The 22,302-nt window shown below is 68.2% G+C and overlaps 6 protein-coding genes across 6 annotated transcripts in view; 3 read left to right on the forward strand and 3 right to left on the reverse strand.

Moving 5' to 3' along the window:
* CHLNCDRAFT_145510 (hypothetical protein) overlaps nt 1-1,719 on the reverse strand; it is a gene marked incomplete at both ends in the record, with an annotated part of 2,080 nt that extends 361 nt beyond the window's left edge. Inside the window, 6 exons of the mRNA XM_005848091.1 lie at nt 201-327; nt 437-509; nt 723-828; nt 1,034-1,059; nt 1,199-1,227; nt 1,685-1,719. Coding sequence (XP_005848153.1) covers nt 201-327; nt 437-509; nt 723-828; nt 1,034-1,059; nt 1,199-1,227; nt 1,685-1,719 — 396 coding nt within the window. The remainder of the gene's footprint in view (nt 1-200; nt 328-436; nt 510-722; nt 829-1,033; nt 1,060-1,198; nt 1,228-1,684) is intronic.
* A 521-nt stretch (nt 1,720-2,240) lies between these two features.
* CHLNCDRAFT_94487 (hypothetical protein) lies at nt 2,241-5,312 on the forward strand (the record flags this gene model as incomplete). The annotated part of the gene is made up of 12 exons (XM_005847931.1): nt 2,241-2,420; nt 2,536-2,712; nt 3,032-3,090; nt 3,209-3,292; nt 3,415-3,506; nt 3,738-3,832; nt 3,988-4,049; nt 4,153-4,168; nt 4,317-4,441; nt 4,655-4,709; nt 4,852-4,966; nt 5,080-5,312. The coding sequence occupies 12 exons, from the start codon at nt 2,241-2,243 to the stop codon at nt 5,310-5,312; spliced, it is 1,293 nt and encodes a 430-aa protein (XP_005847993.1).
* Nucleotides 5,313-5,638: 326 nt separating this feature from the next.
* CHLNCDRAFT_57780 (hypothetical protein) lies at nt 5,639-12,148 on the forward strand (the record flags this gene model as incomplete). Its single annotated transcript, XM_005847932.1, has 16 exons — nt 5,639-5,936; nt 6,036-6,144; nt 6,347-6,527; nt 6,744-6,820; nt 6,982-7,156; nt 7,383-7,541; nt 7,771-8,228; nt 8,365-8,796; nt 8,984-9,134; nt 9,466-9,526; nt 9,771-10,060; nt 10,200-10,476; nt 10,673-10,878; nt 10,995-11,174; nt 11,288-11,449; nt 11,698-12,148. Exons 1-16 carry the CDS (start codon nt 5,751-5,753, stop codon nt 12,146-12,148), a joined length of 3,555 nt encoding a protein of 1,184 aa, XP_005847994.1. The 5' UTR covers nt 5,639-5,750.
* A 1,431-nt stretch (nt 12,149-13,579) lies between these two features.
* Nucleotides 13,580-15,680, reverse strand: CHLNCDRAFT_35348 (hypothetical protein; the record flags this gene model as incomplete). The annotated part of the gene is made up of 6 exons (XM_005848092.1): nt 13,580-13,717; nt 13,921-14,091; nt 14,270-14,356; nt 14,496-14,642; nt 14,820-15,113; nt 15,363-15,680. The coding sequence occupies 6 exons, from the start codon at nt 15,678-15,680 to the stop codon at nt 13,580-13,582; spliced, it is 1,155 nt and encodes a 384-aa protein (XP_005848154.1).
* Nucleotides 15,681-16,163: 483 nt separating this feature from the next.
* On the reverse strand, nt 16,164-19,283 carry CHLNCDRAFT_31039 (hypothetical protein). Its single transcript, XM_005848093.1, has 8 exons — nt 19,076-19,283; nt 18,682-18,789; nt 18,327-18,449; nt 18,005-18,074; nt 17,613-17,825; nt 17,290-17,362; nt 16,812-17,032; nt 16,164-16,640 (listed from the first exon to the last, which is right to left on the reverse strand). Exons 1-8 carry the CDS (start codon nt 19,196-19,198, stop codon nt 16,474-16,476), a joined length of 1,098 nt encoding a protein of 365 aa, XP_005848155.1. The 5' UTR covers nt 19,199-19,283; the 3' UTR covers nt 16,164-16,473.
* Nucleotides 19,284-19,404: 121 nt separating this feature from the next.
* The window catches only part of CHLNCDRAFT_57782 (hypothetical protein), a gene marked incomplete at its 5' end in the record, with an annotated part of 5,364 nt that continues 2,466 nt past the window's right edge, over nt 19,405-22,302 (forward strand). The window contains 5 exons of the mRNA XM_005847933.1: nt 19,405-19,689; nt 19,850-19,965; nt 20,270-20,445; nt 20,617-21,073; nt 21,294-21,539. Of these exons, the coding sequence (XP_005847995.1) occupies nt 19,405-19,689; nt 19,850-19,965; nt 20,270-20,445; nt 20,617-21,073; nt 21,294-21,539 (1,280 nt within the window). The remainder of the gene's footprint in view (nt 19,690-19,849; nt 19,966-20,269; nt 20,446-20,616; nt 21,074-21,293; nt 21,540-22,302) is intronic.

The following is a 22,302-nucleotide window of genomic DNA, read 5'->3' on the forward strand; positions in this document are numbered from 1 at the left end:
TGGGTGGGTGGGAGCGCAGCCAACCCAGCAGCAAGTGGCTGGCTGGCTGCCTGGCAGCAGATGGCTGGGCGCGAGCGGGGGAGGCAGGCGAGGCGCACGGCGCGCAGCGGGGCAGCCAAGCCATGCTGCGCCTGCTGAGGCTCGGACCTGGGCGCAAGGCAAGTGAACCGGGTGGCACCTCGGGCGGCCCATGCTCGCACCTGGCCACCATAGCCACCCTGGTCATAGCCACCGCCGTAGCCGCCGCCGCCGTAGCCGCCGCCACCGCGGCCGCCACCACGGCGGCCGCCGCCGCCGCCGCCGCCGAAGCCACCACCGTAGCTGCCGCTGCGGGCAGGGAGCGGGCGGGGGCGTTGGTGCGTCAGCAAGGGGGGCGCTTGGCAGCAGAGTGGCAGCCAAGCACCGGCTGTGCATGCAGCGCCCGCGAGAGGCGTACCCGCCGCCGCCGGCGCCGTACCCGTCGTCAAACTGGCGGCGGGGCGCGCCCTCGGGGGCTGCGCCGTTGGGGCCTGCAGGCAGCAAGGGGGCACCGCAGAAAGGTGTGTGTGTGTGAGAGCAGGGTTGGGTGCTGTGGGGCCAGCAGCAAGCACGCCGCCGCCCGCGAGGCGCACCAGTGCCGAGGCGAGGCCCTCGCTGCGCGCGCGGCAGCCCCTGCCGGGCTCACCCGCCACCCCAAACCCCCGCCACCCGCGTCCACCCAGCCCCAGCCACCCGCCGCTCACCCGTCACGTTGACCGCCTTCTGGCGGCCGTCGTCGGAGGTCTCCACAAAGAACTCCACGGGCTCTCCCTCGCGCAGGGAGCGGAAGCCCTCAGACACGATGGCGGTCTGCAGGGGGAGGGTGGACGGGGAGCGCCAAAGGTGGGAGGCTGGGTGAGGGAGGGCGGAGGGTGGAGGGCCGGGGGGTGGGAGGCTGGGTGGGGCAGGGCGGCGGTAGATCGATGTCGGGCCCTGCCCGGTGTGGGGGTGGGGCGCGATGCAGGCACGGCTGGCTGGGCTGGGGGGCGGCTTGGAAGGGCTGCCAGGGCCGCACCTGGTGAACAAACAGGTCCTCGCCGCCTGCAGGGCGGGGCATGCGCAAGGGGAGGGAGCGGCGTCAGGCGGGGGCGAGGGGCGGGGCGAGTGGGCGTGGCGCGCTGCGGCAGGTGCGGCAGGCGCGGCGGGAAGTAACCCAGAGGCAGGCAGCCCCGAGGCTCACCGCTGTCGGGGGTGATGAAGCCGTAGCCCCTGCAGCAAGCAGACAGGAAGGTGGGTGAGCTGCTTGGTTGGAAGGGCAGGCAGGGAGGGCGGCCCAGGCCCCACCCCCCACATGCATGCACCGCGATCGCGCCTCCCCCGGCCTCCACAACACGGTTCGCAGAGGGCCTCGCAGAGGGCCGGCTTACTTGGTCACGTTGAACCTGCGGCCAGGCAGCAGAGCAATCACACGAGTCAGAAGAGCCCAACTTGAGTGTGAGGGGTGCAGAGCGCCCCGCTCCGCCGCCGTCTGAGCGTGATCAGCCCAGCAGAGTGCATGACAGAGATGCTATGCTAAAAGTGACGGGCCGGGCCGCCGGTCCACGGGAGCGGAGCAGGGGCGAGCAACGGGGGGCGGTAGCGAGGGTGCAAATCTCGTGGACCGCACCACCCCCCGGCCCATCACTTGGCGGCGGGGCGGGGGCCCCTCCCTTCACGCCAGACGCACCATTTGACCGTTCCAGTCGCCTTGGCAGCAGCCATGGTGCCTGGGTCCTCTTCAATTCACCTGCATGGGAGGGGGCAAGCACAGGCCGCTGGTTGGGGCCTCGATTGCGCCCGCTGCGGCGTGAAAATGCCGGAACCCACGCTATAGGGGCATGGCAGCTTGGGTGGGGGGCGGCAGGCAGGGGAGGCGGCCCATCACGCCCTGCGCACTCACGAGGAGGGGTGATGAAGTGCTTGCCACAGTCCTGAGGCTTAAAATAGGTTAGACTTGGTGGCGGGGTAAGATTAGAGACCGAGGCAGGCCATGCGCTGGCCACAGGGGGAGCAGACGGGGCGACACCGGGGCAGGGCTTGTGAGGAAAGGCGGCCAGCGAGCAGCTTCTTCCGTTTGATCTCTTGTAAATAGCGATCAGACCACTGCTGCGGTCGGCACAAGTCTTGACAAGGGTGCCAGGCGCGGGCCCCCAATGGCGGGACTGGCGTCCTCCTCCCTCCGCCTTTGTCCCGCCCTGCAGCACGCAGTGCTGAGGCGGTCTGGGCGATCCCAAATTCATAACATGGCGCAGGCTGCAGGCGGCGACAGGTTGGTGGCGGCGGCGACGGCGGCGGCCGCACGGCATCAGCAGGCACTGCAGCCCGCCACATCGCAGCGCGTCCTCCAGACCGACGCCCCTTGCATCGTCAAGACCAAGAAGCTGGTAGCCACCACGGAGGGAACCCTGTCTCTGGCACAAGGCAAGCTCCCAGCGACGTTTGCGTGGCAGGCAGGCGCTCGAGACAGTGCGCCATTGCCAGCGCTGTGCCAGCCAGCCGCCTGGATGAGCCCCGTCCACCCCATGAGACGCCCCTCCGCTGCCTGCAGGCATCGTGCACTGGCAGCCGCCGCCGCAAGCGCTGAAGCGGGCGGCAGAGATGGCAAATGACCCAGCTGTTAGCGCCTATGGGCCTGATGAGGGCCTGCCGGCGCTGCGGGATGCGCTGCGGCGCAAGATACGGGAGGAAAACGGGCTGGAGGGGGTGCGTCAAGCTGTGCCGCACTACTGCACGCTGCATCATGCTGTACTGTGCGTAACGGGGCTGCTGACTCTCTGACCTCGGGCCTCACCCTGTCCCCCCACCTCCCTCCCACCCAACCACTGCCTCCTGGCTAATGTACCCGGGCCTGCTGTACCGCCTCCTGCCTGCAGTACGATGTGATGATCACCGCCGGCGCTAACCAGGCCAGTAGCAACCTGCACTCCCGTGCCTCGAGGTGGTGCTGGTTGACACCACGGGGGCACAGGGAGGAATGACAGTCCTCATCCCCCGTCACCTGTTGTGTCCTGTGCATATGCCGAAATGCCTGCAGGCCTTCACCAACGTCGTGCTGGCCCTGCTGGACGCCTCTGACCGTGTGGTCCTCTTCAAGTGAGAGCAAAGCAGCAGCGCAACCAGGGGCCGGCCCGCCAGCCAGCCACTCAGTCAGGCAGGCAGGGGAGCAGTTGCTTGACGGCGCCGTGGAAGCCTCCCTGCCGCGCCGCTGCAGGCCTTACTACTTCAACCACCTCATGGCCATACAGATGAGCGGCGGTGGCGCCAACGTGGCGTACGGCCCACGCTACCCCGCCAGGTTGGGCGGCCCCGGCTGTATGAGCTGCCATGCCTGGGCCAAGGAGCAGCTCTTTGTCAAGACTGGGTCACCTCCCCCGACCCTATTCATCCTGCCTCCCCTGCTTTTCCCCACCCGGGCAGCGGCCACCCCGACCTGGACTGGCTTGCGGGGGAGCTGGCGGGGCCTGCGCCGCCCAAGATGGTCGTCATCACAAACCCGTGCAACCCCACCGGTGAGCAGCGAGCGCATGGCCTGGGCGGCGTGCCAGGCGGCCGTGGCGGGTGTGTCCAAGGATGGGAGGGTGAGGGAGAGGGTGAGCTGCTTGGCCCCTGGTTGTCTGCGCTGCTCCTCCAGCGCAGCGATGGCATGAGCTGGCCCCTGCGGCAGGCGGCTGCCGTGCATCGGTTGACCCCCTGCTGCCTGGCTGGCGGCCCTGGCCCCCGCCGCTGCCGCTGCGGTGCAGGCGTTCTGATGTCGGCAGAGGAGGTGGAACGTGCCGCGGAGCTGTGCGCCGCTGCGGGGGCCTGGCTGGTGCTGGACAACACTTACGAGGCACTTGTGGCTTGCGGGACGATGGCTGGGGCCACCTGCCGGCAGAGTGGCTGCAAGCTGCATGCGGTCGTGGAGGCGCAGGGCTGCACCAGGGCCTGGCTGTGTTGCATGGCACCCCTGCTCCCTGAGCCGCCTGCCCACCCGCTCTCCTGTCGCTTCAGCACTTTGTGTACGGCGAGGGGCGGCGGCACCACTGCGTGGCAGCACCTCACGTCATCAACCTGTTCAGCTTCTCCAAGGCAAGACCTGCGGGCTGGGACGCAGCTGCGGGCTGGAGCAAGCTAGCGTGCTATGGGCATTGATTGCGGGGTGCCTGCCGTCGTGAGGAGCAGCAAAACCCAGGTCGCACAGCCAGCGCTCCTCAAGGCAGCCCCGGGTCTGCGCCCGCTCATGAACCTGCTGCCTGCCTGCCTGCCTCCGATCGCGTGAGCACCCGCTCATGAACCTCCTGCCTGCCTGCCTGCCTGCCTGCCTGCCTGCCTGCCTGCAGGCCTTTGGCATGATGGGCTGGCGCATGGGCTACATCGCGTACCCAGAGGCCGGCGGCGGCGGGGTGCTGGCGGGGGAGCTACTCAAGGTGCAGGACACCATCCCCGTCTGCCCCACGCAGATCAGGTGCGCGGTGGGGAGCGAGGGCGGAGGTCTGCGTTGGTGTGTTGCCATGTGGTGGCTTGAGGAGTGGAGGGCAGGGCTGGGGGTGCCGGGGTGAGGGCTTGGCACTAGAGGCTTGGGGCCACGCCTGTGTGGCTTGAAGGTGGAGGTGGTTGTGTTGGGTGTCGCCAGGGTCGGGCGGCTGCCTGAATGTGCTGCTTCGCTCACTACCTGCAGCCAGTATGTGGCGCTTGGAGCGGTGGAGGCGGGGCGGCAGTGGGTGGAGGAGCAGGTGGGCGTGCAGCAGGCCTTGGCAGGCAGGCGGCCTCGGGCTGCGTGGCTGCCATGGCTGCTCTCTGGTGAGAACAAACGCAGATGGGCAGGTATCGGCTGTGGGCCACCACACGCTCGCTGCCTGTGCTTCTGGTCTGCAGGTCGGGGGCCTTGCCGGCAACCGGGCCGCGCTGATTGATGCGCTGTCGCCGCTGGGCACCAGCAACATAGTGGGCGGGGAGGGCGCCATCTATCTCTTTGCCAAGCTGCCAGACGGTGAGCGCCAGCCGGCCTGCCTTGCCTCGCCTGCCTTCACCCGCTGTTTTTCGCAGGATGCCGTGCCCTGCCCTTGCTCCGCCGTGGCACCGACCCCGTGACATGCCCTGCAGGCTGCGAGGACGATGATGCGGTCGTGGAGTGGCTCGTGAGGAGGCACAAGGTCTGCCTCATCCCCGGCAGCTCCTGCGGCCGCCCCGGCCACGTGCGCGCCGCGTATGCCAACCTCAAGCCGCAGCTGTGCGCCGAGGCGGCGGCGCGGCTCAAGGCGGGGCTGCGGGAACTCGTGGAGGGCGGTATGCCCGCGGTGCGGAGCTTCCTGGAGCAGCAGCAGCAGCTGCAATGAACCGATGTGCAGCTGGGCGTGTGAGGAGCGCCACGCGGCATGGCGGCGCTGCTGAGCTTGCTTTGTGTCCGCTCAGGGTGCGACTGCAACGATACCGTAGCGGGTGACCCGCTGGTTGCTCCCACCATTTTGGCGCACTGTCTGCAGCCACAGCTCATGTGTAGCACGAGCGGAGATTTGATTGCAGTAGGAATGAAGCGCCGAGGCTTGAGTTATTTCCAATTAAGAACTTGAAATGATGCCGACATGCAAGGCGGGGCGGGCGGTGCTGAGCTGGCGCGGCCACAAATTTGGAGCCAAAGTCGACCTGCCAGCACACACGCCGAACCGGGCCCTGCAGGTCTTGTGGCGCATGCTGTGAGCGCTACCAGGCGGCCAGCCTGCTCTATGGGTTTGGCGCGAACGTAGGAAACAAACTCGCACTTCTCTCCCGCCATAATGAGGCTGTCAGCGTACTCCGTGCTCTCAACGATAGAGGCATGGATCACGGGCTACAAGTCGGAGCACCTGCAACTTGGGCTGCAGCAGGGCATTTGCCAAGCCATTGCGTTGATGCCAGTGCTCATCAACCAATTCTTCGTGGCCGTAGATCGTGGCGGGTCGGCACTGTTCATCGCCGTGACGGTGCGGGGCGCTTGGCGGCGGCGGCCGGTGGCCACTCGCCGCTTGCGGCCGTTGAAGCTGTTGGCGCGACCAGCCACAAGCCGCGCCTTGCTGCTGCAGGTGGCCGTGGTGCTGGAGCCCAGCACGGGCGATGCATTCCGCAAGCTCATGCTGCGCCTGATGGCAGCAGGCGTGTCTGGCGGCATCTCGCTGCTCGTCCTTTATATCGGTGCGCTGCCCGCCAGCTTGCCGTCTGGCTGCCTCCCTCCATTGCTCTTGCATGCGAGCGACCTGCCATCCCGGATTGCTGGGCGATGCAAGAAGCCGCCTGGCGCTTGCCCGCTGCTGCCTCTGCGCTGAGGCCGCCTCTTCCTGCTGGCCTTGCCGCCTGCTGCACGCTGGCTGTTCTGCCCGCGCCCCTGCGCCTGCAGCCGTGGGAGACAACTTCTACGACTATGATACATACTACCGCGAGCTGGCCGCCTGGATTGTGCCCAGTGTGGCCATCTTCAGCTTTGTGTATGCCACCAACCAGCAGCGCTACTTGCACCAGCGCGAGTTCTGGAGCGTAGCGCTGCTCACGCTGCCCATCGTCATTGTGCCGGCTGTGAGGTGCGGGCGCAGGGGCCGGGATCCCTGGCTGCTTGCCCACATGCTTGGCACGCCTGGCACGCCTGCCTGGCGCGGTGCAGACCTGGTCGGCCTGCCGGCGCGCTGCACACATCGGGTGGGCTGCGGCCCCAGCTGCCTCCCCGAAGCGTGCCTGGTGGCGCCACACGGCCCTGGGCCCAGCGCTGTGCCTTACTTCGGTGCGGGTGGTGCGTGCAGGGCCCCCGCCGACACCTTTTACAGCGGGGCCGCCTTCCGCATGCTGGATGTGGTCCTGGGCATCGGGCTGGCGGCAGGTGGGCGGGATGCGAGCATGTGGGTGGCCTCTGTAGCCGACACAACAAAATGGAAACCTGTGGGGTCCAATATGAAACCCGTGGGGCAGGGAAAGCTGACCGTTGAAACCCACCAGCACCTGCCCGTGGCGCCTGACAGCCTGCCTGCCTTCTCCCCGCAGTGGTGTCCTTCTTTGTGTTCCCTGTGCGGGCCCGCTCCCTGCTGCAAAAGAAGATGGCCAGCACGCTGATCCGCGTGGGCGACCTGGCGGTGTGGCTGCTGGGCCAGGCATGCGTGCCGCCCGCGCCCGGCACCGGCGGCTCCATGCCCGGCAGGAGCGCCACGGACAAGCAGTGGTGAGCAGGGGCTAGGAACGGGCGGCTCCACCATCTGAGAAGGCTTGGCTCCTGGCGCGCCGAGCGAAGCGTCCGCCGCGTCCTGGGCTGCCCCTCCGGGACCCGCGGCGGCTGCCCAGGGGCTGCATCCAGGATGGAGGATGCGCGGCCTCCCCGCCACCCCTCCCCGCCACCCCTCCACCACACCCCGCCGCCCACGGCCCTGGCCCGCCTGCTCCTGCCGCAGCCTGTATACGGACGACGGGCTGCGGGCGCGGCTGGCGCCGCTGATGCAGACCACCAACAGGCTGGCAGACGACATCAGCTCCATGTGGAAGCTGCTGGAGGCGGCCAACGCGGAGTTCCGCTTCCTGCCGCCGCACCGTTTCCCCACAGAGCAGTACAGGTGCACCGTCGAGCGGTACATGTGTGTGCAGTGGTATTCTTACTGGTGCACTTCACTCCGGCATGGCTTTGCACTGCGCACGGGGGCCATGAACTGGGGCGTGTTGGGGCGGTGTGAATAGAGGCGGGCCCGCCGCTCACCTCGCAGCAACCGCCAGCCCCAGCACCGTGCCCGTCTCCCCTACGTCGCCCCTCACCCATCCGCGCTGCCGCCGCCGGCGCCGCCGCAGGAACCTGCTGCACAGCTGCCACGTCAGCATGGGCATCTTCTACACCCTCATCAACGCCATGCAGTGCGGCGACGTGTCGCTGGCCACAGCGCAGCACCATATCGGAAACTTGTCTGAGGCGGGGGTGCGCCTGTCGGCAGGCTTCACCGCGCTGGGCAGCATGATCCGGCCACCCAAGGCGAAGAAGGGCGCCAAGAAGGGGTGGAAGAGGTGGGGCAAGAAGCGGAAGGCGGCGGCAGCGGGGGAGGCGGCGGGAGGCGCGGCCGCGGCGGCGGCGAGCGGAGGAGCGGCGACAGCTCAGCCTCAGCAGCAGCAGCAGCACAGGGGTGGCTGCATGCGGCCGCAGTCGTCGCTGGCGGCGCCGCTGGTAGGGGACGTGGAGGCGGCAGCAGGGGCAGCAGCAGATGCGGCAGACGCGGCAGACGATCCGTTTGCTGAGATGGAAGCAGAGGGCTCAGGTGGGGAGGCAGCCGGCAGGGTTGGTGGCCTGGCTGGCTGGCTGTTGTCCAGGCTATATCAGATCAGGTCTGCCTGGCTTGACTGGCCTGCTGGTCCTCACATGCATGCCGTTCGTGTGCTGCCCCTCGGCCGCAGATGGCGCCCTCTCTCCGCCGCCCGTGGTGGGCCTGTCTGACAGCCAGCTGCTGTCGGCGCAGCAGATGGCGCGGCACCTGTCCCAAGTCATGGTGCTGCACTCCTCTGGGGAGGCCTCGGGCGGCGGCGGCGGCAGCAGCAGCGTGCACGGCAGCAGGCACGGCGGGGAGCCGCTGTCGCCGCTGGAGGAATCCAGCTTGGAGCGGCGCCACGACGACGGCGAGGCCGGTGGCGACGGCAACGGCGTGGCGGTGGCGGCCCCGGCGGCGGACGGCGCCAACAAGCCCAGCTTGGGCGCCAGCACCCTGGCGGGCGCGGGCACCACCAGCGGGGAGCGGCGCGACTGGGTGCTGGCCAAGCTGCAGGCGCTGGTGGATGCGGTGCAGCAGCTGGAGGCGGCCTCGCTGCGGGAGAGGGAGGAGCACCAGATTGGTGAGGGGCAGGCAGCGCTGTGTGCGGAGAACACTGCTTTTGGGGCGGCCTGCTGGCCCCAAGCCGCGGCTGGCGTGTCCGGCCTGCGCTTGTGGGTGCCGGGCGTGCCTGGTGGCTGGAAGTTGGTGCCCCGTGTCAGCTGGTACCGACGCATGCCTCCCCGCCTCCCCGTCCCCGCCCGCTGCAGCCGGCCTGCACTCCTTCCTGCTGCTGACGCACGCGGTCGTCAACCTCACGCGCCAGTGCGGCGCCTGCTTCACCGCACTGGACCCTGAGCGGGGTTCCGCGCTGCACCAGTACTTCCAGGCAGCGCGCACGAAGACATACCCCCCGAGAGTGTGAGAGCGAGCGCGAGCGCCAGCAGGGCAGGCGCACGCTGGCGGGCTGGACGACTCGAGGCTGCGCATGCCCAGCGCGGCGCCCCTGCTTGTCGATAATCGTGATTTTGACGTTCTGGGTGCCATCACGAGATGCCCCTGAACTTGCAATGTAATGTTGCACTACTTGCAAAATGCTTGAGACGGCTGCCTCGCCACGTCAGCGGTTGAGCGGCGGTGACCAGTTCATACTGGCAATTCCTCTACGAGCTTGATTTGAATCGACTTCTAATCCCTCTGTTCCCATATCTTGGTTTCAGAGGCCCTGGTTTTGTGTGTCCTTCGGTCGCAGGATGGCCGGGAGGGCGAGGCGGGTGCCTGAACGGCTGGGCGCGTTTGCCGGGGAGGCAGAGGTAAATGCCGCGCTGCGCAGCTGCCTGCCGCTCGATTCCAGCGAGATTAAGCGTTTGTGCCTCCTTCGAGCAGTCAGCGCCGCTGCCCTGCATTCCCCAGCCTTGGCTAGGTGCCTGACCGAGGCGCCACGCGTATCGCTCCGGCCAGGGCGGTTTGGAGGGGTAGTCCTCGCGGTCGCGCCGGCGGCGCCGGCGCCAGCACCCACCCAGTCGGGCTGCACGGACGCGCGGCCCTGCTGTGCAGGTGGAGGATGCCCTGGAGCTGGGAGAGGAGGGCCTGGAGGAGGAGGCGGAGTATGCACGTCCGCGCAAGGTCCTGCGGCGCGGCGGCGCGGGCTGGGCCAGGCCTGCCGTCACCGCAGACGACGTCAGCTGCCTGCTGGCAGGCGCCCCCGCGCTGGTGGACCAGCTGCTGGAGGAGTGCAGCATCCGCAGCGTGACGCTGGTGGCGCGGGACGCGGTCAACCTGTCGCTGGCAGCCGGGGGCAAGGTGGAGCTGAGCCCTGTGTGGGCTGCCCTGGCGCAGCGCCTCAGGTGCGCGGGGGGGGGCGGGAGGGGTGCCCCCCTGCCTTCCTGCCAGCGCCCCCGTGGATGCGTGGCTGCCTGGAGCCTGGCCCTGGCGCTTGTGGGTGCTCACATCTCGTGCGTGCCCCTTTGCTCGCCAACCCCGCAGGAAAAAAGCGGCAGCCAAGGCGGCAGCAGGCTCGCTAGCTGCGGAGGCCGACGCTCCTGGCTCGCCACACGAGGCTTCCGGCAGCAGCGCGGCAACCGGCACGCGCCCGCCGGCCAAGAGGCGGTGCAGCGGCCGGAAGCCCGCCAAGCAGCCGCCAAAGCCGCCCACTGACCTGGAGATTGTGCAGGCGGCTGTGGCTGCCGACCCAGCCAGGAAGAACGAAGTCAAGAAGGCTGATGCGCAGCACCTGTTCCAGCTGTCCAACAAGAACCTGCAGGTGGGCTCCCCCCTGGGGTGCCGTGGGACCATGCCGCCGCCGGCGTTCCGCGGCAAGCGCGAGGTGCCTGCGTCCTGCGTCCGCTCCTGGCAGGCGTGCTGGCAACCCACACGGCGAACACTACGGTGCTCAGTGCTCGCGTCTGGCTGCGTGTGAGCTGCCGCGTGCCTGCCTGCGCGCCCCGGCATGCGTGCAGGGGGTGAAGACGTACAGGGGCAGGTGGGGCGCCACCTACATTCTCGAGATGGATGCGCGCTCCGCGGCACACAAGAAGCACGGCGACGAGGCGCAGATGCAGGCCCGGAAGCTGGCCGCGGCGGCCCGCTGCGAGCAGGCGCGCAAGACGCACGAGGAGCGGCAGGCGGAGCTGAGGCGGCGGCGTGAGGAGGAGCTGGCGTTCAGGTGCGTGTAGAGTATGTGCAGCGATGATGTGAAGCTGGGTCCGTGCCGTGAACCAGCGTTCAGGTGTCGTGTCGCTCTGGGCTCTCAGGGGAGGCGGCTGGCGCTGCTGCCTGCAGGCTGGCCGAGAACCGCCTGCCCGCCAACGCCGCCTCAGAGGACGGCCTGCCTGAGTACTGGCACCTACTGGCCTGGCTGAATTATGGCCACCGCAACCTGACTGAGGTACTGGATCCAATGATTAAGGCCTACAGGGACAGCCTGGCGCGCCAGCAGCGGCAGGCTGCGCTGGACGAAGGGTGGGTGGGCCTGTCTGGTTGCCTCCCTTGGACGCCATGCAGCGGCCCCACCGGCAGCGACACACAACAACCAGCTGACACCTGCCGCCGCTGCTGCCGTCCTTGCCATTCAGGCTGGCGCAGGAGGGCATGTCTTTCTTCAAGCGCGACTGGCGGTACCGCGCTTTCCTCGCGCATGGCATCGTGGAGGAGGTGGAGTCGGTCCTGGTGGTGGCGCGGCGGCAGCAGGAGGCGCGCCGCCAGGAGCTGTTCCGAGTGCTGGATCTGGAGGAGAGGTGGGAGGGGCTCAGCCAGCGGGGGTGGGAGGTGGGATCAAGGCACACGCATGGCCGGCAGAGCATGGCCTCGTGAACAGTGAAGCCTCATGAAGAGTGAAGCGTGTGGCACAGCCGCCCTTTGGGGGTCCAGCCATGCACCAACGCGCTTGCCTGCACCACCCGGCTGCCTCTGCTTGACCGGCTGGCTGGGCGGGCTGAGCGAACGCTCACCGCTCAGGATCCTGGCCTTGCCGCTGCCGCCGCAGGCTGGATGCCGCCTGCCTGTCGTGCCTCTACACCGCCACCGGCCCGCAGTTCCGGGAGTGGGTGGCCACAGGGGAGGGCGACATTGATGGGCAGGTGGCGGAGCTGGGCGCTCAGCTGAAGCGCCAGACCCAGCTGCTCGGGCTGCTGGACCTCAACGGCTTGATGCACCGCCGCAGCGCCGGCCGCTGCAAGCTCTTCATCCAGGGTGGCGGACCGCACGGCGGCGCCGACGACGTGGTCAAGGGCCTGCTGCGCAGCCTCAGCAAGCAGCACTCGCGCTGCAGGCAGCTGCAGGACAGGCGCGCCGCGGGCTGCCGTGATGCCTGCCGGCGCCGCTGCCGTTGGGGCTGGGTTGGAACTCCAGCCTGCTTGCGGCACAGCCAGATGGGCGCTCGCAGGCTGCCTTCAGCAGCTGTGTTTGGCCCTGCGGCACCAGGCACCCCACATTAGTCTCCCACACCCGTGTTTGTCCCTGCAGACATGAAATCATGTGCGCTCGCCCGCCCCTCCGCCCGCCCGCCCGCCTGCAGGCTGTCTGCCGAGCGGCTGGAGCCCAACCTGTGGCACCCAGCAGCCAAGGCCTTCATTTCGGAGGGCGGCAGCCTGGAGGAGGTGGTGCAGTTGATGAAGGCAGCAGCCTACCGGGCGGGCACAGGCATCGAGCCCCCTGCTGGGCCCTCCTACTGGCAGCCTGTGGTGCACAAGGGAAAGACCGATGACTTTGCCTTCTTCCACTGAGCTGGGCTAGCGGGGCCTCGTCACAGAAAACCGGCTGTGGAGGTGATCGGCAGCCGAGAGACCTGGCTGTGCGGCGGCGCCGCCTGGGGGCGCATGATACGCACCCCCATACCCCATGCCCTGTACAGTTTTCAGCTCTGTGTGGTACAGCCTGCTGCTTCCGCAGCGGGCTCTGTGCCTCCTGAGTGGTACTGAATGATATTTCCCTCCCCCTTGTCACTCCGATATGATCCCTTGCTCTGAACCACCTTGCACCCGCCTGTGTACGCCTCTCCATAGTGCCTCTGATACTGCCTGCTTCTGCTCGCTGCATTCGAGTCAGCAGCCTTCCCAGCTAAAATCCCCCCCTCCCTCTCTGCTGTGCAAGTGACGTGCGCAGCTTTGCCAGTAAGCATGGAATGCAGCGACGCCAGGAAGCGCTGCCCATCAAAGACCAGTGCTTCGATCCAACCAAACACCACCAGAGTGTGCCACTGTTGATGCTGAAATGCTGGGACCAGCTTTACAGCTGGCACGGCAATGTGTGGCGCGCAAATGTGTGGGCCTTGCTTTGCGCCAGCCACTGTCGCCGAGTGAGCAGCACCATGCAATGGCTGCTGGGCAAAAGACTGGCAGAAGGGGGGCAGTACGAAGGGGAGAGTGGAGGGTGCACACAGATAAATCCAGACACATTTGACAGATTGGATTCCAAGGGCAGGGGCTGGCGCCGCAGCCGGCCAACTGGGAGAGGAGAGGGATAAGCGCTGCGGCGGCAGGTGCTGCAAGAATGGGTGGGGACCTGGTTTGGATCCGAGAAGCAAGTGAAGCAAGGGGCACGAGGCGCCCGGCTGAGCGGGCTACGCGCGGGCTAGGCAGGCAAGGGGCAGGCTTGCAACGCCCTGCCGGCGCAGGGCCTGGCTGTCAGCGCCACACACACAGACAACAGGTGGCGAAAGATTGGGCTGCGGGACTGCGTCGTGATGCGAAAGCGCGGGGAAAAAGCTGCAACTCACTGCCAAACGCTGAGTGCTCCGGTTGGCTGTTGGCTGCTGCTGCTGCTGCTGCTGCCAGCTGCCTGGCTCACTTGGCTGCCTACTGCGGCCTGAGCTGCCTACTGCGGCCTGCCGCCGTCAGCTGCCTGCGGTCGGTCGGTCGGTCGGTCGGTCAGCGCTGGGTGGCGTTTGTCTGCACCCCGAGCATCTTCTTCATGAGCTCGTAGGTGCAGAAGGCGATGGCCACGCCCGGCACCACCTTGTAATACTCTGGCAGGATGCCTGAATACAGGCCCCGCACGCCCTCCCGCTGCAGCAGCGCAGGGAGGGCAGGGGGCATCCAGGTCAGGGTGGAGGTTATGGCAGGGTAGAGAGAAGGGAGAGGGGAGTGAGGGAGCGAGGTGCCAGCGGCGAGGTGCCCGGTTTGAAGGGAGGAGCGAGGGCACGAAGCGGCGGTCAATGAGCTGGCAGCATGCATGCAGCAGCAAGCAATGCACCGGCTGCGCGCCCCACCTGCAACACGGCGCTGAATGTGCCACGGAAGGTGGCTGGCTGCTGCGGCCCGCCGCCGCCGGCGCCGCCCTGGCCACGCAGCTGCAGCCGCCGGCGCACGAGGTCGAGCGGGAAGGTGGCGGTGGAGGAGACCAAGCCTGCCGCGGAGCCGCAGGCCAGGCTCATGGGCACCTGCACAGCAGGGGCAGCAGGCAAGCGGCCCGTTAGGGGCAGCCAGGAGGTGGAGGGGCACCAATCCTGTACCAACCAGCCAGGCAGCAGCAGAAGTGGAACAAGGCGGGCCGCCTCTCTCTCTCTGGTGGCGAAACGGCACCCTCTGCTTTTGCTTGTTTTGCGCTCTGCTGCTCACCGTGGGCGTGGGCAGGTCTGTCTGCGCCAGCCAGGCGGACCTCATCGTCTCGTATGCCGCATAGTTGATGGCCAGGCTGGGCGCCACCTGCACAGCGCCGCAGCATTGGTTGGACAAGCCTGTGGGCCGACGCAGGCGAGAGCAGGCCTCCAAGGGGCCGGGCAGAGCGTCAGGCGCCGCCAGCCACGCCGTGCCGAGGCAAGGCAGGACGCCGGGAGGGCCGCACCTGCAGCAGCGTGGGACCCAGGCCGCGGTACAGCCCCCGTGCCCCCTCGTCCGCCACAATCGTGCGCAGGGCGTGGCCGATCCCCGTGTAATAGCTGCGGGTGGTCTGCGCCGCCAGCCGCGTGCGCACCAGGTCGAGTGGGTATGCCTGCAGGCGGCGGAGGGGGCAGCGGGAGCGAGGGGCAGCAGGCGGTAAGCGGGCGTGGCGTGAGAGTAAGCTGCCTGCAAAGCGGTGCGGTGAGGGCAAAGGCAAGCAGCAGCCAGGGAACGTGGCAGCCAGAGCAGGGCGCCGCAGCCGGGGACGCAGCGCGGGCACGGCGCTCACCAGCGCGCACGCCGACATGCCCGCCACTCCGCCGGCCACCAGGCGCCGCGCCACGTCGCCCGCCGCCCACGCGCCCTGGCTGGGTATGTGGCGCTTCCACAGCTCGTTCACGTGCTCGTACACCCAGAAATTGGTGGCAGAGTAGGGCAGGCGGTGGATGATTGTCACGCCGTTGCCTTTCCACAGTGCGGCCAGGCCCTCGGTGCGGGCCACGTGCCGTAGCGCCGCGCCCACGCCCAGCCGCATGAGCAGGCTGCCGCCGCTGCCGGCCGCCGCCGTCTGCATGCCGTTGACCTGCGAGGCGAGGCGCGGCCAGGGCAGGGGGTGGCGGCGTGTTTGGTTATGTGTCCAGCCAGGCACCTGGCCCTCCACGCGGCGTGCTGCCGGGCAACGGCTTCAGCAACCTGCCAGCCCGGCGGCTGGCTCCCTGGCTGCCTAAAAGGCCTCCTTGTGGCACACACAGCCTGTGCATGCACGCACAAAAAATAAACACAGGGAGCTGGCTAGCGGGCAGCTAGTGTGATCTCTCAGCCCTGCCCTCACCTGGTACAGAATGGTCAGGCGGGCCAGAGGCGCTGTGCACGACTTGCTAAAGGCGCCCGCCACGCCGCCCGACAGCAGCAGCTTGGCCTGCTCTAGCGTATCCACCGACAGCAGGGAGCCGCTGCTGGTTGCCTCCTCTTGAAGAAGGTCTTCATCCAGATCTGCCACTACTGCCGCCGCCGTCGGTCCGCCCTCGTCGCCTGCCGCTGCTGCTGCTGCTGCTGCTGCTGGCCGAGCTCGGAGCTGGTGCCGCTCCTCGTCGACCACCACGGCTCGCGTCACATCGGCCTCGCACCCCTCGCCTTCTGCATTGCACATGGACCGACAACGAGGCGGTGTGCGCACCGGCGGCGGCGGCGGCGGCGCTGCGCTACTGACATGCGGCCAGTTTCGCGTGCACGATCCTGTCAGGAGGTCGACCGCAAGGCGTGGGCGCACCTGTGAGCGCTGTATCGTCGCCGGGCAGGAACTTGGGGAGGGTCAGCCCGCTCATGCCGCCCAGGCACCTCCTGCCGGGCGCAGCAGCGGGTTCAGCACTCGTTGTAAGTGCCTGCAGACAGCGGTCACGCGTGCGCCGCAAAGTCCAGAGGGCGCGGCCGGAACCTGAAGCTTGAAGAGGCTAAGAGCCAGAATATTGAGCTCCTGAACGCGCACAGTGTAGATGGAATACGCCGCATCGCGACGCTGCTGCTGAGATGATGTCGGCGCCTGGCGCCTGCTCGCGTGGGCGCCTTCCCCGCCCCTCCAGAAGGCGTACACTCAGCAGCCCAGCTCAGCTAGCCCTCCTGTCCGAGCCACCGGGTTGCACTATTCTTACATCCAGCATTCCAGACACCTGCTCAAGCGCGACCAACCAAACCGCGAGCAAGCACCGTGGGAATGCCGCCGCCACGTGCGGTTGCATAGCATAAACTGAGAGTTGTGGGGAAGCGCGATATCGACAAACTGCTCGGCACATGGGCCGCCGAGCAGGCAAGCCCTGCCCCGCCGCTCCCATTCAAAAAGGGGAGGCCGGGCGCGGGTGCCGTCGGCCAGCCAGCCGAGGGCCGCGGCGGGGTCAGGGAAGCGTGGCATGTGCCTGATCACAGCTCACGTCCCAGCCACTTCAGGCTCACTTGAGCGTCTCCTCGGGTACGGCAGCAGCAGCCTCCGGCGCGCCCACAGTGGCGTGCACCAGAGGGAGCTTCTCGTCTGCGGCTGCTGCCTCACCGTTTGGGGCCCCATCAACCGCCTTGGGCTTGGGGGGGCCCCGGCTGAGGCTCTTGTAGTACAGAGCGCCTGCGGGGGAGGGCAGACCACAAGCACGCAGGTCGGTGGGTGCAACGGCTCCCTGCCGCGGGCCACAACACACGTGCCAGGGCCCAGCCCCCGCAGCACGGCAGCAGCGTGCGAGGGCACGCAGCGAGGCCCTGCCGCCCAGCCAGGCGGCGACAGCGGGCACCTGCTCACCAAAGACCATGACGGTGCCGACCCACTGCCCGCCGCTGAGGGGGTGGGCAAACAGGATGCAGGAGAGGAGGATGGAGATGAACTGGCGGGTGGTCATCACGGTGGCAAACAGCAGGGCGCCAAAGGTCTTGATGGTGTGGCTGATGAACAGCTGGCCGATGGTGGCGGCGCCAGACAGCGCCATGATGGAGGCCAGCGCCTCGGGGTGGCGCGTGATGAAGCTGCGGGCAGGCAGGCACAGGCGCGAGGAAGGGAGGAGGGGGGAGGCGTGCGGGTCAATCGCTGTGCCGCACACCAGAGACCCAGCCATGGGCCTCAGCCTGAGTCGGATGGGAAGTGCAGTTCCAGCAGCTCATTGGCTTGAAACATGGCTCCCCCAGGCCCTCCAGCCGCTGCATGGCGCTGATGCCTGGGCTGTGATGCGGGCGGCCTGAGCGCATGCATCTTGAGCCCCCCTCCACCCGCCCTTGCTCCGCACCTGATGGCGGGCATGAACTGGCCGGCGGTGATGAGACCGAGCAGGGAGAAGCAGGCGGAGAAGGAGGTCACATCTGCAGGACATTTCCACACAATGCATGCTGGGTTGGTCAGGCCTCCGCCGCTCCCAGCAAGCTGCTCGGTACCTTTGCTGCACAGCTTGCGCGCAGCCGGTGGGGATTCGCACTGCTGCTGCTCCCCCAACCTAGGACGCCACACACCCCTGGTCACACATGGCCTGCGCTGCGCTCGCACGCTGCGCTGCGCTGCGCTGCGCTTCGCGAACCCCCCCCACAGCACAGCGCAGCGGGCGTGTGTGCTCACACAGGATTTGGTTGTAGATGGTCATCTGGTAGCCCTTGAACAGCTTGTCCTGGAAGGTGGAGGTGAAGCCGTCAAAGCCCAGGTACCCCAGCATGAGGCCCATGCCAAAGATGGAGGAGTCGGCGCCCGCGTGCTTGCTCTTGACGGAGCCCGTCATGAGGAAGAGGGTGCAGCCCAGGGTGATGAGCAGGGCGTTGAGGTAGTCCTTGGGGCCTGGGGCAAGGGGAGGGAGGGGCGCGGCGGGTGCAAGGATGAGGCCTGTGCTGGCCCTGGCCCGCTCGAGCGGCACGGAGCGGCCGCGACAGAGCTGGGCGGAATGGAAGCAAGCGGGTGATCCACGGCAGCTTCCAGGTTGGCTTTCGCCCCGAGCAGCCACCCCTTGGTCCGCTCACCATACTTCTTGCGCATGATGATTGTGCCCCAGATCATCACGGGGATCATCTTGGCGCACTTACCCAGCGTCTGCGCCATGCGGGGCAAGCACAGGGGCAGGTGACTGGCAGGTGACCGGCCGGGTGGGTGGCCCCCAAAGGCACAGCGAGCGGGGGGAACAGGTGCTGCCTGCTGCCGCATGCCACCACGCTGCTGCTGCTCCGCATGCCGCAGGCGTCGCCGCGTGCTGCTGCTGCATCCAGTCGACCCATCGGCCGGCTCCTTGCCCGCAATCCACCGGCCCCCGCCCCGCTCCCTCGCGGCCCCCACCTAGCCACGCACCTGCATGGGGAAGCTGACGTGCTTCAGTGCCTCGTACTGGCAGAAGGTGGCCACCACGTTGGACACAGACACGGCGGCGTAGTTGTAAGGGGGCGCCACGGGGCGCAGGTCCTGGCCGTACATCTGCGCGGGCAGGGGAGGCAGGGTTGGGCTTGGTCGGCATCAGGGTGCGTGCCATACAGGGGGTGGTTGGCCCGCGGCGTGAAGTGGGGGGCACGGCGGCGCAGCGTGCAGCGCAGCGAGATGCTTCGGCAGCAGAGTGGGCGAGGCAGGCGACCCTGCGGCACAGTGAGTGCAGCCCGCTGCCTGCTGCGGTTGCACTTGAATGTGCGGGGCTGCTGCGGCGACCACTCACCAGCAGCATGCTCAGCGCCACACACATGGTGGTCAGCCGGTTGCAGAGCACCAGGAACAGGGAGAAGGTGAATGTCTCGCCGCCAAAGGTGCCCTGCATGATGTGCTCCTGCGGTAGGGCAAGGGGCAAGGGCAACACCAGCGGCGGCGGGTGGCGGGGGGTCACGTGGGCGTCGGTTGGCGGCACCCCAGCCGCCCTGCTGCGCCCCGGCTGCTGTTCGCTGGTCCCCCGCCTTGCAGGTCACACAACGACGGTGGCCTGAGGGCGCTGAGGGCACCCCAGCAGCGTGCTGCCAATTCAAGCAAGGCCTCCACTGAAGGCTGGTCAGCAGGGCGCGCCCTCCCGACAGGGTGTTTGCACCGCCCTCCCCGGCCCAACCAGATGCCCCACGCACCTGCAGGACGCCGTAAGCCACCAGACACCCGATGACTCCAGCGCAGCACCAGGCCAGGTGCACGCGCTCATTGACCTTGATTCGGGCCATAAAGGCGTCCATGAGGCCCAGAACGCCCCCCATCTGCCGCTGTTGCCGTGGGGTCCCCGTGGTGCTTGGTTGCTCCTCCAGCTTGGCTCACTGGCGGATGGAGAGGCCGGCCGATGGGTGGACCAACGGGGATTGGGCACGTGGTGCCCGCGAAGGCCAGAGAGTTCATCTGTCGGAGCAGTACACTGCGTTTCGTACTGTAAGCAGGGTGCACGCCAAATTGGGGCGCCGTGCACGACATGGCCATCCACAATCACTGCTGCATTCATTCCAAGGCGGGGAGCATGTCCACCAAGCTGGTGAGGCAGCAGCTGAACTCAGTCTTGCGCCGCAGCATCGACAAGCAGCAGGAGCAACAGCAGCGGGGCGAGGGAAAGCGGAAGAAGCAGGGCAGGCGCAAGCGCAAGCAGCAGCAGCCCGAAGAGTCGGTGGCAGAGAAACAGCAGCAACTGCTGGCTCAGAACCTGAAGTACTTTGCTAAGACCACCTCGGCCAGCGGAAAGGCGCAGGACCTGGTCGCGCAGGTGTGCAGTGCCGCCATGCACATGCCGCCGCCGCCCAGGCGCCCGTGTTGGCGCTGCGCCTGCACCGTGCCTGCACCATTGGCATCGCCGCCTGCTGTCAACCATGCGCCTCCTGCCCTCCCGCGCCCTGACTGTTCACCCTGCTCAACCCCTGCTGCAGCTGCTGACAAAGCGTGGCTTCCAGCCGCGGCCCCGCAAGCAGCAGCAGGAAGAGCAGCAGCAGCAGCAGCAGCAGCAGGCTCAGGAGGCGGAGGATGACTATGATGACCTGGCAGAGTTTGCAGACCTCATCTAGGGTAGCGGCAGTGAACAGCAGAGGGCAGCAGCCGCCGCCGGCGCAGGCGGCGCACCACGCGCAGCAGCAACCCAAGCAGCACCACCGGCCTGCGACTCTTGCAGCTGCTGTGACCAGCAGCGCGTGCTTCCCGCGCTGGCGGCAGCACTGCTGCGGCTGGGGGCCAGGCGGCAGCGGCAGCGGCGGCGGTCACCACCTAGGCGCAGCGCCGTTGTCTGCTGCCGCCCGACGCGCACTACGGCAGCGCGGGTTGGCAGCGCCGCGCGCCCCCACCCGTGCAGCCAGCCTCGTGCAAGCTGCCGCCGGCTCGGGCAACCCTGAGGCCCCGCAGCAGCAGGAGAACTTTGCGGATGTGATGAATAGCATCCTGCAGTCGGTGCTGGCGATGCAGCAGCAGGAGGCGGCGGCGCGGCCCAGCGGGGCACACCTGCACGTCGACGCGCTCGGCTTCCAGCCGCCGGGTGGGGAGCACCTGCCCGCCTGCCCGCCTGCCTGCCTGCTTGCTGCGTGTGCCTGGCAGTGCAGGCAAGGAGGCCTGGGTCCCATGCTGCCCCGTTCCGTGCAGCGGGCTGCCTGCCGGCCCGCCCCGAGCCGCACCCGCCCCAGCCCCCTCCCTGCCTCCCGCCCCGCAGGCGCGCCCGAGCCCCTGCTGACGAGCGTGAGCCTGACGCTGCCGCCCAACCAGCTGGGCCTTGTGTTTGGGCGCTCGGGCGCCGGCAAGACCACGCTGTTGCACCTGGTGGCCGGGCTGGCGCAGCAGAACTCTGGCACCGTCAGCTTCTCGGGGCTGCCGCCGGCCGGCATGCTGGCGGCGGCGGTGGCCGGCGGCGGCCGCGGAGGCAGCGCCGCGGCTGGCCTGGGGTCTGAGGAGCGCATGGCGTCTGCGGGGCTTGTGTTCCAGTTCCCTGAGCGCCACTTCATCGGCAACACGCTGTCCTCGGAGCTGGTGGTGGGCTGGCCGGTGGCGCCAGAGGCGTTTGCGGAGCGCCAGGCGCTGTCGCTGCGCACGCACGAGGTGCTGGCGGCGGTGGGGCTGCGGGGCCTGCCGCTGGACGCGCCGCTGGCCAACCTCAGCGACGGCTACAAGCGGTGCGTTTGGGCTGGGGGCGCTTGGGGTTGAGGAGGAGGAGGCGGCGGCTGCTTGGCAGCTGTTTGTTTGCAGGGTTGGTCACAGCAGCAGGGGAACCCTTCGAATGGGCCACTGTTTTTGTGTGCTGCTTGCGGCTGTGGCGCCGCCGGCATCCATCCGTGGCACCCGCCCCGCCATCCGCCCCTCCACCGGCCCCTGTGTCCGTGCTCTCCTCCGCAGGCGCGTGGCGCTGGCGGTGCAGCTGGTGCGCCGCCCGCGCCTGCTGCTGCTGGACGAGCCGCTGGCGGGGCTGGACTGGCGCACGCGGGGCGAGCTCCTCCTGCTGCTGGCTGCCCTGAAGCGGGAGTGCACGATGCTGGTGGTGTCCCACGACCTGCGGGAGCTGGCCCCGCTGGTGGATGCCGCCTGGGAGATGCGGCCCGGCGGGCGGCTGCAGGCTGCCGACGTCGCCGCGCTGCCCATGCTGTGAGCACCCTACCCTACCCGGCTGCTCCGTCCTTCGGGCGGGACAGCAAGGCCCAATGCTGTGAGGCGGGGCGTGGGGCCTGCGCCAACCCTCTGGGCCCGGCCGCCCCTGCTGGCGATGCTTCAACTCGCGGCGCCTGCTTCAACCCAGGGCGCCGTGGCATCGGGTGCGCGGCGTAAGGTGTCTGTCGTGTGCATGCACTTGCCTCTCTGTACATTACTGATATGTTTGCATTCTACGATTCAATGGTGGGAATGTGATCAGAGGGCTTGCTCTCGGGGGCTGTGAGCGAGTCCAGGTAGCGGCGGAGAGGGGGCAGGAAGGGCGGCCAGCCTCCCCACCAGCCCACACTCCGCCGGGCGGCCCCTCCATTGAGCATTGGGTTGTCAACCTGTGAGAGGCCCCATTCAGGGGGTGAGCGTCTCGCATCCCCACCCGGCATTCACGTGTTTTGACCTCTGCCGACACCAACCCCCAGGTCCACACAGGGCCCTGCCGCGCCTTGTGGATGCCGTGAAAGATTGCAAGAGTCCTAATCGAGGTGAATTGAGGTCCTGCATTTGGTCCCCCCTGGGCCAAAAACGGGACGCCCACTCGCGGTCCCCATGAAAGGGCCCCAGCACCGCTCGTTTCTCCACATTCCCTCCTCAGCGGCGGCCTCCCGCCGCCCCACGATGGATCTCGCCCCGGTTAAAACGCATGGAGGGCAGGGGAAGCGCAGGGTGGTGGGCTTTCAGCCCGACACCTCGCCCTCCTCCGTCT

This window comes from Chlorella variabilis, assembly GCF_000147415.1.
Source record: "Chlorella variabilis unplaced genomic scaffold CHLNCscaffold_9, whole genome shotgun sequence".
NCBI lineage: Eukaryota > Viridiplantae > Chlorophyta > Trebouxiophyceae > Chlorellales > Chlorellaceae > Chlorella > Chlorella variabilis.